This window comes from Anguilla anguilla, chromosome 5 (genome assembly GCF_013347855.1).
Source record: "Anguilla anguilla isolate fAngAng1 chromosome 5, fAngAng1.pri, whole genome shotgun sequence".
Lineage (NCBI taxonomy): Eukaryota > Metazoa > Chordata > Actinopteri > Anguilliformes > Anguillidae > Anguilla > Anguilla anguilla.
Genome location: NC_049205.1, coordinates 1,969,167 through 1,982,655, shown reverse-complemented (window position 1 = coordinate 1,982,655; position 13,489 = coordinate 1,969,167). Strand labels below are relative to the sequence as shown.

Here is a 13,489-nt window from a genome sequence, read left to right as displayed (position 1 = left end):
TGCTGTGTGCTGTAAGCTGTTCCCTTGAAACAGAGACTTTTTCATCCCAATGGGTAAATAAATAAATAAATAAAGATACAGAGAGATAAATGAATAGATAAATACTCTGCCTGTGACATTGTTTTGACCCATAAAAACAAATATTTAAAAAATGCATTTTAATGATGATGCATCCCTCAGAATGCTAAATAGCACTCAGCCGGGTCAGGAAAAAGCAACAGCCAATTACAGTCCCAGCCAGGTAACCAGGGACAACCAAAGGGAGTCACGACATTCACAGAATAAAGTGGGACCTATTGGTCATGGATACCCACTTCTGCACTGATAAATAGGTTTTATGAGGCAAAAAATAAATAAATAAATTCTTCATACATTAAGAAATAATTAAATTATTGCAGTTCTCACATTTTACAAAGCACCTATTCGCTCTTTGCCATATCAGAGTGGCCAAGTATAGATATAAGTATAGGTATACAGTACGATACACAAGTACTATTCACAAGCAGCAATGATAAAATACAGGTAACTGCGGAAAACAACTAAAGTACTGCATTTTTAGGCAGACATGCAGACAGAACAAAGAAAGTTTATTAAAAAATGTTTATTCAGTGTGCAAAATACAAAATTTTGTATATATATGGTAATGAATGTGAATTTGACCCTAACAAGACCCTGCGAATTCAAAAAACTAATTGCATCAAAAATGTTTGCTTTGATCTGAACAACATCAACAGTCTGCAAGATAGATACCAAACACATATTGTACAAAAATTTAATATATTATATCAATATATTATTTATAAAGAATCAGTCGGAACCTGGGGTCTTTTTAGAACACAGGCGAATAGTGGGCAATATTATGGATTACACGAACAGGAAATGTGTAAATGGATTACACAGTTGGTACTGATATGCCTAACTAACTAATTTCGTGACCACTTATGCGTATCAATCTCTGATTAGGCCTAGATATTGTCAAATAGTTCTGCAATGCTTAAAGTTGGAAATTGGTTGAAATTGTTATTGCAATCCTACTGATTATACTGTTACTTTAAATGTAACTGAGCAAACGTCTGAAAGGGGGGACAAAGTTCTGAATGAGGAAGATGAAATTTGAGTCCCCAACAACCCGTTGGAAAACCTAGTCGATCTTCAACCCACGCCAGCCCTGCATGTTAACATATTTTATTGAACAACACATTTTAATAATAATGCGACTCCATTTGTTTCTCCACGTGCCGCGCCACCTGCTGCACGTGCCCTTCCATGATACCCACTCGATCATGTAACTTGCACCATGCCAATTGTGCCATGCCAAGAAGCAATTTGTTTCATTCAGAAAATAGTAACAGCGAAACGCCGTTGGAAAAACGGTGGTCGTCTACAGCAAAACATTTGTATCTCCGTTAAAAGTTCGAAGCGCTATTTCTATCGTGTACATACTATAACTCAGAGTACAGCAACATGTCAAATATAGAAGTGTTAGCGACGTACCAGCTACAGGCGAAGGTTTTCGGAGAGCCACCCACCTACTCTTCCACTGTTGGGAGAAATCAAATTTAAAAAATAACTTTTCACAAATAAGTGCCACCGTCCGCTATTGTCACGAACATTTCACAATTCGTTTGAGGGAGTAAATCAGATCGTATTATTGACCTTTTTTCCATCTCTGTATTTGACTTGTCCCTCCACGACAACAGTATCCGTCATCTTCAGTCATGATTCCAAACAGCTGCACTCTCGACTCTGGGCTCTGCCCCGTTGCCTACCGAGGGGGTCACTTTCAAAATAGCTTTATTAGCTCTCCGCACTAGTGCACACAGACACGACCTGCCGCCTGGCCGTACTCAGCAGTGACGCCAATTCTTCATAGCGGATTATCTGTATTGTCTTAATCGAAGATCTTTTCTAAGAAGTTGTTGCGGGCGGGTCAGGGCCGCGTAAGCAAAAGAAAAACCTATTTTCTGGACGTCTTCTACATTAGCAAAGAAAATAAATCTTCCTAATATCCCTCGTTCTGTTGACACAACCAAGCTGTCTTGATTGATTAGCAACCCTGGTTCCAAATATTTGTCTTTGCTACCCTACGGACCCGCCACGAAGTTTGTTCAGTTGTCAAACTGTTTCAGCAAAATTGTTTCCTTACATTTTAATTTAAAGCCGTATTAGCAAACGGGTGTGCATCTTCATTGGTTGGTGAAATGTTATTCTTGTCAGCAACAACAACAACAACAACAACAACAATAATAATAATAATAATATAATAGATCAAATAATTGAGGCATTTGTTTTTCGTAAAGGTATTTATGGGATTTTTAAAAATCAATTCCCATGTCTTTCACATTTTCAGACCACGTTGAAACCTCTTTAGATTATCCATCCATATAAATGCCTTTAAGGTCATAGGTGCAAATTGTACCTCGGGAATGCTCATCTATATTTAATTCCATCCTCTGAACTCTGCTTCTTCATAAATGGTCAGTGAATTAATTCAGCACTGTGGGGAACGCATTAAATGGCTCATAATGTTGGCTCTCTATGAAAATCACCAGGCCCACCTGGTGTAGCCTACGGTCTGAATCATTTATTTCCTTACTGTACGGCACCTAGTCATAATCTCGGCAAAACGAGGAATTACTGAGCAAAACACTTTATTGCCATTTTCACTGTTAAATATATTTCACCCCCTCTGGCTCACTCAAACACAGTTTGGGTACAAGCATGCATAACTGAAAACTGTGATTGCTATTTTAAACGAATTTCAGGAAAAATGACCTCTAGTTGACATCAACAAATCATTAGCTCTGCTTAGCATACAGTATGTCTTACCGCTACAAAAAGAAAAATCATTTGAATCTAATAATAAAATTAAATCTAGGGGACGACAAAAAGCAGAATTGTGGCAGTCATAACACAGCACTCTGCGACAGGACCAGGCTGAACACATCCACGAGTCACCCTGAGCAAAAGCTGTGCTTATCCTGCAAGGAGTAGAGTAATCCTCCTCAGATGCCAGGAGTTTCACAAGGGACAGACGCAGTGCCGTTTGGGGTAGAGTCCCACAAGAAAAAGCTTTGAGCGTTCACAGGGGACACAGCCGTCTGGAAGCTCACAAATGGGGAGACATGCAGCGAACCGGAGTCTGGACCCCCGCTGTCATTCATCTGGGAATCTGAAGCCAACTTCATCCCAGTTTCAGCCACAGGAGACACCAGGGAAGCCAGTTAGCTTTAAAAAAAAATAACTTCATTGCAACTTTTTACAGCATTGCAGAAAGGTTGTGTTTGATTGCGATGAACGACAAATGCCTAACGAAGTTCTCACAGAGATTTTACATGAGCTTTTACAGCCCAAAAAAAAGGTTTTAAACTAGGTTTCATTTAGTTTGCAGAAAAGTTATATAATGGTTATGTAATTATAGTTAGGAGACTGGGCGAGAAACTGAAAGGTTGCGGTTGTTCAACCTCCAGCTAAGGGCCTGCCATCAGATGTTTGAGTGAGCTTTGAATTCCTGAGCTGTTTCTGTAAAAATATCCAGCTGTATAAATGCATTGTACTCGTGTTAAAAATGTAATCTGTGCAAGTTGCCCTGGATAAGAGCATCTACTGAATGGCAAAAATGTAACATAAGTGTGATCTGAACCTAATTACCACTTAGCAAGAAAGTTGTGGCTTGGGGGTCAGCAAAAGGGACACTTTGCAAAAGTGTTGCTGGAATGTTGTTAATCACCTATAACCTGCTGTTAGTTTTACAGTGCCGTAATAACACGGTTTGCTTGCTCGGGAAGGAGAGAGCAGAACTCAAAATGATTCATAATGATTATTATAATAATACATTAACATCAAACCAGGCTGCTTGCTACAGTATGCATCACGGAACTGGGAATAAGTCCAACTTGGACAGCAGTTTATGGTCACTGCTCCATTAAATACCCAGGCGATGATTTTGACTGGCGTGTGAGTTTGATTCCCCTTTATTCCGAGGAATTGCTGCTTTCCCAGACATCATAGGCAACTGTGTTATAGTCCGTACATTTATTATATCAGCTGCATTGTTGCATTCTGTTTTTATCTGTCCTCACGATCACTGATGGGAGAACACACACTCTACATTGCGCAAAAAAGAAAAGAAAGTAATTACAGGGACTCTATATTGGGGACGGCAGGAGCCCAATTGCCTCAATCTGCAGAGGACCGTTAACACTGAGGTTTGCTTAAAAAACAAGACGAATCTGACTCTGTGCAGCCTCTTTTCAAGCCTGAGTTATACCGCATTCTACAGCACTTCAAAAAAAACAAAAAAAAAAACAGAACAAAACAAGGAGAGGGAGAACTTGGGACCCCCCGCGGTCCTCCAGACGGCCCTTCGTCAGGTAAATGTTCCGCGTGTGGGTTCTCGAGGCGGGTCGCCAAATGTTGCGCACAATCGGTGCTTTCTTATCCCCGAATCAGAAGCACACCACCTGCAGCCAAAATCACAGAGGGCAATTTGGGTACGCCCACTTATCAGCTGTAATCATGTTGCACCACAAATCCGCGAGCCCTCTACTTGTACACACAAACTTCTGAAGTCATTCTGAAGCAGTGTGCAGATCTTAAACCTGATTAAGGGATGGAGACCAGCGGGAATACGGACAGCACACAGGGACTGTAATAGCTTCAAAAACAAAATAGTCACAGAGGAGCCAAAATAACATGGCGGCCATTTTTGATGATAGGGACCGCTGACCGTGTGTTCTCTCTGGGGGAATGAAGTAGGCGAGGTCCTCTTGGGTGAGGGGTGAGATGAGGATTTCGAGGTGACAAGCAAGAGGACAGAATAAATCCGTGAGAGAACAGATCTAAAAATCAGTAGAGTTTGTGTCATGGTGTGCATCAATTTCAACAACAAAAAAAAATCAACTTAATAAACCAAGTTAACCAAATTGGTGCTCTAGAATATGACTAAAAAATACGGCGTTGTTGTTTGTTACTATGGTGCTTAAACTTTTGACGAGCTGGTCTGCATTTACCTTCCTGGTTATTGTGGAACTACAGCAGTCTAAATGCTTTGCCTAACGTAAAATATTTTTAAAAATACAACATTTTAAAAATGTTAAATTAATAAATCAGTTCAGGTTTTATATCTTTACCAGTTACCAAGAAATCTTCCGCAATAAAAATTCATTTTAGAAATATGTATTTGCTGGCTATAGAAATGATACACCTCTATAAGTATTAGTGTTCATCTTTTGATTGTTAGTAGTTATCAAGCAAGCTAGCTTCCAGGCAGAGGAAAATTGTTTTCATCAATTTACAGATTGAAACTGCATGCACACATTCTTATTTTCCCAAAATAATGATTTTGCCTGCGTGCCACCCAGATAGGCAGAGTGAACAGATGCTGCTTTTGGCAGAGGCAGATCACTAAGAAGCTAACCAGCAGAGAGGAGGAATAATTGGGGGACCGGGGAATTTCTGTTGATCACACAAAACACAAGAAAGTTAAGAAGTACAAGCAAAAGAGGAAGAAAGATGAGCTATGAATATATTATGGGGGAGACACAATGCAAGTTTGGTGACTTCAGTTGTGTGACCTTGTTAAGGCGTATCCAAATTCAGTATATTAACATGGTGTTGCAGTTACAAAAACGGATTGATTGTAAGGAATGAGACTCGTGTGGTTATTTCTGTAGGAAAGTCTGAGTATTTTAAGAAGTCTTTGAGCTTCGCAGGTGCATGATGTGACCTGTTAAGGAAAATCATTCACACTTGCTCCCTGACGGGTATCCGAAAATGAGATCCATGACCTTTAGGACAAGATATAGACTATAAAAAGTTCTGCAAGAAGTGAAAACCATTTACATTGCCTCACATGTGTGTGTGTGTGTGTGTGTGTGTGTGTAAAATAAATAAATAAATAAATATATCTAGACATGTAGAACAGAAGGCCCAGAATCCAATGCGGTTAAGAGGAACCTTAAAGTCTGAAAGCTCCCTTTGGTCAGATTTGCCCCCATGACTTTGTTTCACCCTGTTTAAAATGGTCTGGCGTGTTTCAGAAAAGGCCTTGAGGGGAGGAGAGTGACAGAAATAAAAACAGGGAAAAGTGGCACCACAATGGCCTCTGGCACTCATATCAGTTGTTAAGGGCAAATACTCGAAGCCAAGCTGGCGGTGCTGAACCTCAGGCTAAAGAAGACCACATCTTCAGCACATTCAGACAGCCGCTAGCAGCACGGATTGATTAGAGGGCTCATACGGCCTCCACAGCGATCTTTCTGAAGCGCTCTGGCCGGCGTGATGGGATTCAGCCCGTCTTCCAAGCTCCCTCTTCTCTCAGTACGTGAAACAAATTCCCCTGTGTCTGCACGCAAGCCGAGTGACAGGCCAAGACCCGAGGAAGATCGGGAACGATGGCGATGGCGATGACCACCGAACGGCACGGAACGAATGATCTTAATTCCCAAATCCTAGGCTACTAAAGGAGCCGTTGTTCATTAGCGGATCGCTAAAGACCCGCTGCGCTGTCTGTCCGGAGCGGTGCGTCTGCTTTCAGATTCTCATTCCTGCGCCGATTTCCACTCAGAAATATCCGCCGTGTACCGCAGTGGCGGGTGTCAGGCGTTGTCAGGGAGACGACCGAAGGATCAGCCCCCCCCCCCCCCCCCCCCCCCCACCAACTGACGGCTAAAGTAGCACTCCTGAGCTAAGATGGCCACTCGTGAAGTCACGCTCCACATTCCACGATTGGATCAAAGAGGAGGCGAATCGCTGCGGCACAGAGACAGGCGCACGAAGGGGAGCAGGGATGACAGCTTCGCACGCGAGCGGCATCCGTCACTCAGCGAACGGCGCGCGATTGTTACATTTACACAGGGCTGCCTTTCCCCACTGTGTTCTAAGAAGCAGAGGGAGGGGGGGGAAGATAATAGGTACAATTCTTCAAAAATTCATTCAATTTCAAATGAAGTTTCAGTCATTTCTTTGAAATTAATCTCCATGAAGTGGCTCAGACAAGTAATTTTAGGAAATATGCTATTGGAGCGAAATTATGTGCCCATTTGCTTTGTCACGACGAACACATCCCTACTGTTCTGTCACCAAATCGCAAATATTTCCTCCAATCAGACATCTGGATGCCAGCATGGGAGGAAGATCACTGATGATTGAGTGTTTAATGAAAATATTTGCAAGTTCAGCCGAGGTAAAGGCTTTTAAATTAAAAACTCTGCGGGAATGTGCTTCACTACCAGCATTGCCGTCTGTGAAAATACACCAAACATATTTTATAGGCACCAGATTTTTTTTTCCCGAAAAATGTTAAACATCTTGTAGAATCTGTGCTCCAATAACGTAAAGTCAAGGTACCGCCTGAAAAACTGCACAATGAAAAGTCGAAAGTAAGAATGCTGGATTCAACTGAAGTAAAACATATGACGTTTTAGTGGGAGGAAGGCCACAGCTGAAATGGTATGTTTTTAGCTTGAATGCCAAGATTGAAATGTCCAGTTTTGCACTTGAGTTGAGTTGAATAAAGCATTGGTTTCTACCAGTGATGCATCTCCTTTTGAATTTCCAATACATTAAAAAAATAACAAGGACAGCAAACCTTTCATCAGGCTGTTTGCCAAGCAAATGTAGTCCTTTTCTCTACAGCCCTGGCTGCAATACAATAAGAAATTAGTCACCGCAGCAAAGTCAGTTTGTTGTCCGTATTGTTCAAAATGATCTTGTGCATGTACTGACAAAAGAAGTGCGGAAAGGGGTGGAGAAAGACTCACAGTTGAAATAAAACTCAGCTGAAATAAGAACCTTGGGAAATATTTTACTGGCTGCTTTTATTAAGCCCTAGAAAATTTAACATTTTAACCCTTAAAAAAAAGAGTAGGCTTTTTTGGAATGTTTTTTTTTCAAAGTTCCAAGTCAGAACTCCATTGTTTTCCATTACCAGTAGTACTTGTTACATCAGCATTAGAATAGAATCAGTTAATAACATTCTAATCACATATTTGTGACCTCACACCCCAAAGGGTTTGAAGCCCCACTGACATAATGTATTAATAATAGACCCTGAGCAACTGCTCACCCCAGGCGATAGCACATTGGTTAAGGTGTCCTCTTCACCTAAGGAGTAATACTGAACTTTTGGAGGGCTGGTGTGTGACTGTGAAAGAAGGTGCTTATCTGGCTCTGGACTGTTGAAGACGAAGAAGAATAAAATGGAACCTGGCATATTTAAAACCGTGATCATCGACCCCTTCACCTCAACCATCGCCAGTGTGCAGCACTCACCTGAGTGGGTCAAGGCGGCCATTTTGTGTCAGAAGACTCTCCAGGCGTGAGCAGACGTAGACTGGCACGGATTTCTTCAGCAAATCCAAACAACAGACGGACGGTCAGATGGGCAGCAAGTGTTTTTACTACCCAAGTGAATCTTTAGTATACAACAAATAACACACTTGAGGCCGTTGCGCATTATGAAAATTAGCATTGTTAAGCAGTGGCTGGAAGAAGGAAAGCTGTTGTTTGAAATAAGGTCCCATGCCATTCCAACAGGCATTACGTACCAAAGTCTCCCAGTGCCTTATGCCCACATAAGTTCATCAGAATTGTCTCAAATCTAACAAGCTGCGTTAAGAGATTTAAGTCATTTATGCTGGGACTTACTCATTACTCGAAAGATTTATTACTGATTCATTTCAGGCAGACATTGGTGTGCTTACTCATAATATCATTCTATTATGTAAATGTAAAAATTAACCTTTCCATGGTAGAATAAGCTGTAGTTTATAATTAGGTTGTTTAACAAGCTATAATAGTTATGGATATACTGGGACGATGCATATCAATTCCAAGGTGCCCCAAGAAGATGAGAAATTAGTATGATTAATAGCCCAGTGTCTCAATACTGTGATACTTGTGATACAGTGTGTTTTAAGAATCTCAATGGATAAAAACAGCTGAATGTGACAGAAAAAAAACAGTAAAAATACGACTAGATGCTGAAAACTGGTTTGACCCAATCTACTGTAGAATATGAGCCTTTCTAGAAGGCTAGTGTGTGTGTGTGTGTGAGTGAGAGAGAGAGAGTGAGAGAGAGAGAGAGAGAGAGAGAGAGAGAGAGAGATAAAAATGTCACTTTATAATTTGAATTTTAAAAGATAAAAAGATTATGGGAGATATGCGGTTTTTTCATCATATTCATTTATGAAACTTTTAACAGTGCCTCTACAAAAAGAAAACACGAAAATGTTTCAAGTGTTTCAGTTACAGCTTATCAGCAAGCACAAATTCAAAATACTGAACCTTGGAATGTAGAAGAATCCCAGAACTGAGAAATTACATAAACATAACGCATTGCAAGTTATAGTTCCTGTGGAAAAAAGCAAAGCAGTCTGATTAAAAACAAATTAAAATACGAGGCGGTAGCCGCACATGTTCAATTTTAGGGAGCGGGGAAATGATTCAGATTTTAACCCCAGAGCGATTAAAAAATAAATAAATAAAATAAAATAAAATAAAATAAAACAAGCTGACGGTAAAGAATGGCTAAAACACGTGGGGTCAATAGCTGCGTGTTTGGCTGGAGTTCAGACTTCAAGGCCACAGGACTGCATTAAAACCGGCACGGCTATCCAAATCTGTGCAGTAAGGATTAAGCTGTCACGTGGTCTCACGTTTTGAACCTGAGGTTTAAACTCCGGCTAAGCACGCGACGGTTCACCCGCGGCGTCTCCTGAAAATGTCAGGGAGAAGCTCGCGGCTTTGCAGCCCGAACTTCAGCGTCTCCGGTTCCGGTTTTGTTCAGGGAATTGGATACTGCAGCTACAGCGCATCACTTCAAAGTGAATTTGTGTACAAGAGCGGCAACAAAAATCTTTAACGGATCATCTTAGGTGCACGCTACTTCTCTTTTTTTTATTCTGGGCCATTAGTCACGGTGCGAAAATATGGCAGGAAAGAATTGATTTCTTTACTCCGTGGTTGATTAGACGGTCTCGACGTGACGTGACCGAGGCCAAACTGCAGCTGTGCGGAGTGTAGAGGAGACTCAGATACTCACTCACGGTTTTGCGGAAGTGCATTATTCATTTCACGGACCAAAAGCATCGCCCAGTCGGGTCTTTCCTTTATCATCTGTCAGCGCTTTCAGCGGATTCGCTGATAAATCAAAGCCGGGCATCTTCTTCATTAACTTGGCGTCCGACATCACTCAGCGAATTCCGGATTTGAATGTGCCTCGCGGTGCGGTTCAGCCTCCACGGCGTTTGATCGTCATGTGCAGCGCCCTCATGAAATGATAATAATTGTTGCACAGTTCGGGCCTGCATTGAACACACGATGTCACTCAGAAAAAATGAGCTAAAATCCTTTCAGACCTGGAGTTCAGAAGAGTTACATACAGCTGGAGTTTTGTGAAGGATGACAGAACTGGCCCAAATTAGCGAAATAAACTGTTCCTTGGTTCCCCACAACTGCCAGGGGACCCCTAATTATTCTAATATATATATACTATTTAGGGGTGCGGTGATGTGTTTGCGGGAGGGCCCACAAATCAAATCCTGCTTAGGGCCCCTCAAAGATTAGGGCCAGCACTACTGCTAACTGTTAAACCAGGGGTTCCAAAACTGTGGAATGACTGTTGAGTCATGGGAGGGGCTGTGGAGGGTTGCGACATGACAGAACTAACTTTTTACATTAACATTCACATTTACATGTGCACTGGTCAAATGAAGCACTGCCCAAAAAGGATGGGGCACGTCCTTTTATCCCATCATGCCGTGCAGTGATGTCCCTGGCATCATGTGACCGGCAGGACCAATGGGAGCCGCGGGCAGTGTCAGGGCGGGGCCGTCTCAGACGAAGGTGGCCTTGTGCTTGCTCGGGGCGGCGCTCGGTTTTGGGGGTTTTGGGGGTTTGGCGGGGAGGAGGGAGGGCAGGCCGGACGTCTCATAGACCCCGCCCCGCGTCCTGCCCCGCCGGCCCCGCAGTCCCGACAGCCCGAGGTCCGCCCCGCCCCGGGGGGGCGCCTCCAGCCTCACCGCGTCCACGTCGATGATCCCCTTGGAGGGCGGGGGGGACACGCCCCAGGCGGGCGGCCGTGGGGGAGGGCGAGGGGGAGGGGGAAGGGGACGAGGGCCGGAGGACGTCGCCCTCTTGTGGGAGCCAGTGGAAGTGCGCTCCTTTTCTCTCGGCCTCCGCTTAGAGCCTGAAGACAAGAGACACCAAACTGAGGAGATACAGCGTGGGGGGGGGGGGGGAGAGGAGGGGGGTACAGTACGGGGGGTGGGGAGGGGGTGCAGTGTGGGGGAGGGGGGTACAGGACACAGCTGAACGGTAGCGTTGGGTCATGCCGCTGTCCAGCAGTCTTCCGGTCTGCCACCCACGGCCAGCGAGCGGCGACCTTTGACACAGACGAACCCGCCAACAGCCCTGCGCCGCAGGATGACATTCCGCCTAAATTCATCCGGCCCGTTTAATACAGTAAACCCATCCGCCCGGTCGCACTCTGTACCGGGGCTTGCGTTTTTAGGGGTTTAATTCGGCGCAATCTTTCCAACACTTCCGTTTCTCTCCCAAGCCGATTCATGAAGAAAATGCAGTAATATTTCTGGCGAGTTTTTTGGCAGCCCCCTTAACGCAGCTCGGGACCGTGAACCTGGCGCAGGTGCTCAGTCTCAAACCCGCGTGCGAATGTGCTTCTGGATCAAGGGTTTCCTCTGTCCCCATCCACCACAGCAGCCGTTCAACTTAGAATGAATCGTGTTTGTGGCTGTGTGTGTTATATCAGTATTAGTGTGGTATAGTACGGGTCTGGTTGTGTTTAATTAATGGCATTACTGATCAGACTTTGTGTAAATCAGTGTTGGACCAGTCTGATGACATCACAGATTAGGTCTGACGTTGATGACATCATCGAGTGAGTCTGACGATGATGACATCACCAAGTGGGTCTGACATTTATGACATCTCCTAGTGGGTCTGACATTGATGACATCACTGCAGGGGGCTTGAGAACCACCTCATGTGAAAGAGGCCCCAGTGACACAGCACTTTGGGTGGAACAGGCTTGCCAACAACTTTCACCTACACTGCCACCTACTGGCCCTCTGCTGCAACTCAATGAGCCCCTCCCAGTGAATCTGGATCCCTGTCCTCTATTCTGCTGTTTCTATCCCCCCTCCCTCCCCCCCAAAATAGAGAAGAAAAACAACTTTTCTTTAGCCTCCATTATTAGAGAATAACAATCAACAAAATAAAGCCCAGCTCTCTCCCTGAATCGCAGCACAAAGAAACCACTGCAGCGTTTTATATAACTTATATAACATTTAGAGCCCTTTCTTTCGCATCACACACAGCAGCCAGCCAATTACACGGCCAGCGGTCCGCGCGAGTGCGTTGGAAACCGCATCCCGTTACCACGGCAATCTCCAAACTGAATTAGCAGCATCTCTTTTGTCTGGCGGTCCGCAGGCGGCACGGTGCCGGTCGGTCACACCCCATCGACCGGAGGCGGGATCGATACCGGCCCCAGAGCGGCCCGGTCTGCACGCCGCAGACAGCCGCTGAGAGAGCCCGTCCCCCGCCCCCCGTCTGGGGGGGCAGGCGTGCTCTGGGTCCGGCGCTCTGCCTTCATCACAGGGGTGGGGTGGGGGGGTAACCTCAGGCCTCTTTGTGCCCCCTACTGGCCTTCCACAAGCCCCCCCAACTCCCCACCCTCCCCCATTGATAGGCTGCTGCCCGTGGATTTAGATTTGGCAACCAAGTCAAATCAGCAGGCTGATTGATTCACCTAAGGACGGGTTGCCATGTCACAGAGCTGCAAGGGGGGGATTTGGGGGTCTGTGAAATTAGGCATAAGGTTGGGGAGGAGGGGAGGTCTTCAGGCTTATCTGGATACGAGTTCTTCCAGCGAGGGGTGAGAGGGCTACAGAGGGATTTTTCTGCTGCTGTTCCATAATTCATGCCCATGTTCTGTATGCCATATATGCTGGGTTAACTCCCAGCGTTCACACAGTCGGGCAGCCGTGCAGCGTTGCAGTCAGGGCACCTGACTCCTTACCAGGTTCACAAACATGAATCCCCCCGAGACCCTGCTGGACTTCTGTCCTCCTATTGGTCAGCTGGTTTAATGGTAACATTAGGTGTGTCTCTCTACTAAGTCTATAGTAGATTATAGTAGCAGCATCACATGATAAATAGTCTCACAGTTGTAATGTACACCGGCAGCCGTACCGCTCTTGCTGGTCTGAGCCTGTAATTAAAACTTGTGTCCGGGCTGCACTTTCACAGAGCCCACTAGGGGCACCGTTGAGCTCCATACCGTGGGTACACGCTGTACTTTTACAGACCAGCGCACGAGCACTTTACCTTGGTGGAAGTTGGTTCAGTAAGGAATGTAACTAACGAATGGCTCAGTCGGATGCAAATGAGCAGGGAGAGCAGACACGTGTGCAACCTGGTCAAGATTGATACATACATCTGACATTTACAGCCTGTGTCAGTG

At 44.6% G+C, this 13,489-nt stretch overlaps 1 protein-coding gene across 5 annotated transcripts in view; it reads right to left on the bottom strand.

The window, feature by feature from the left end:
• The window catches only part of dok7 (docking protein 7), a 36,133-nt gene extending 34,182 nt beyond the window's left edge, over positions 1-1,951 (bottom strand). For 3 of the 5 annotated variants that reach the window (XM_035419202.1, XM_035419201.1, XM_035419199.1), the window contains exons 1-2: positions 1,657-1,951; positions 1,495-1,540 (exon numbers count right to left, since the gene is read on the bottom strand). In XM_035419202.1, coding sequence (XP_035275093.1) covers positions 1,495-1,540; positions 1,657-1,710 — 100 coding nt within the window. In that variant the 5' untranslated portion in view covers positions 1,711-1,951. The remainder of the gene's footprint in view (positions 1-1,494; positions 1,541-1,656) is intronic. The other 2 variants (XM_035419200.1, XM_035419204.1) reach the window with 1 other exon arrangement.
• Positions 1,952-13,489: the final 11,538 nt, after the last annotated feature.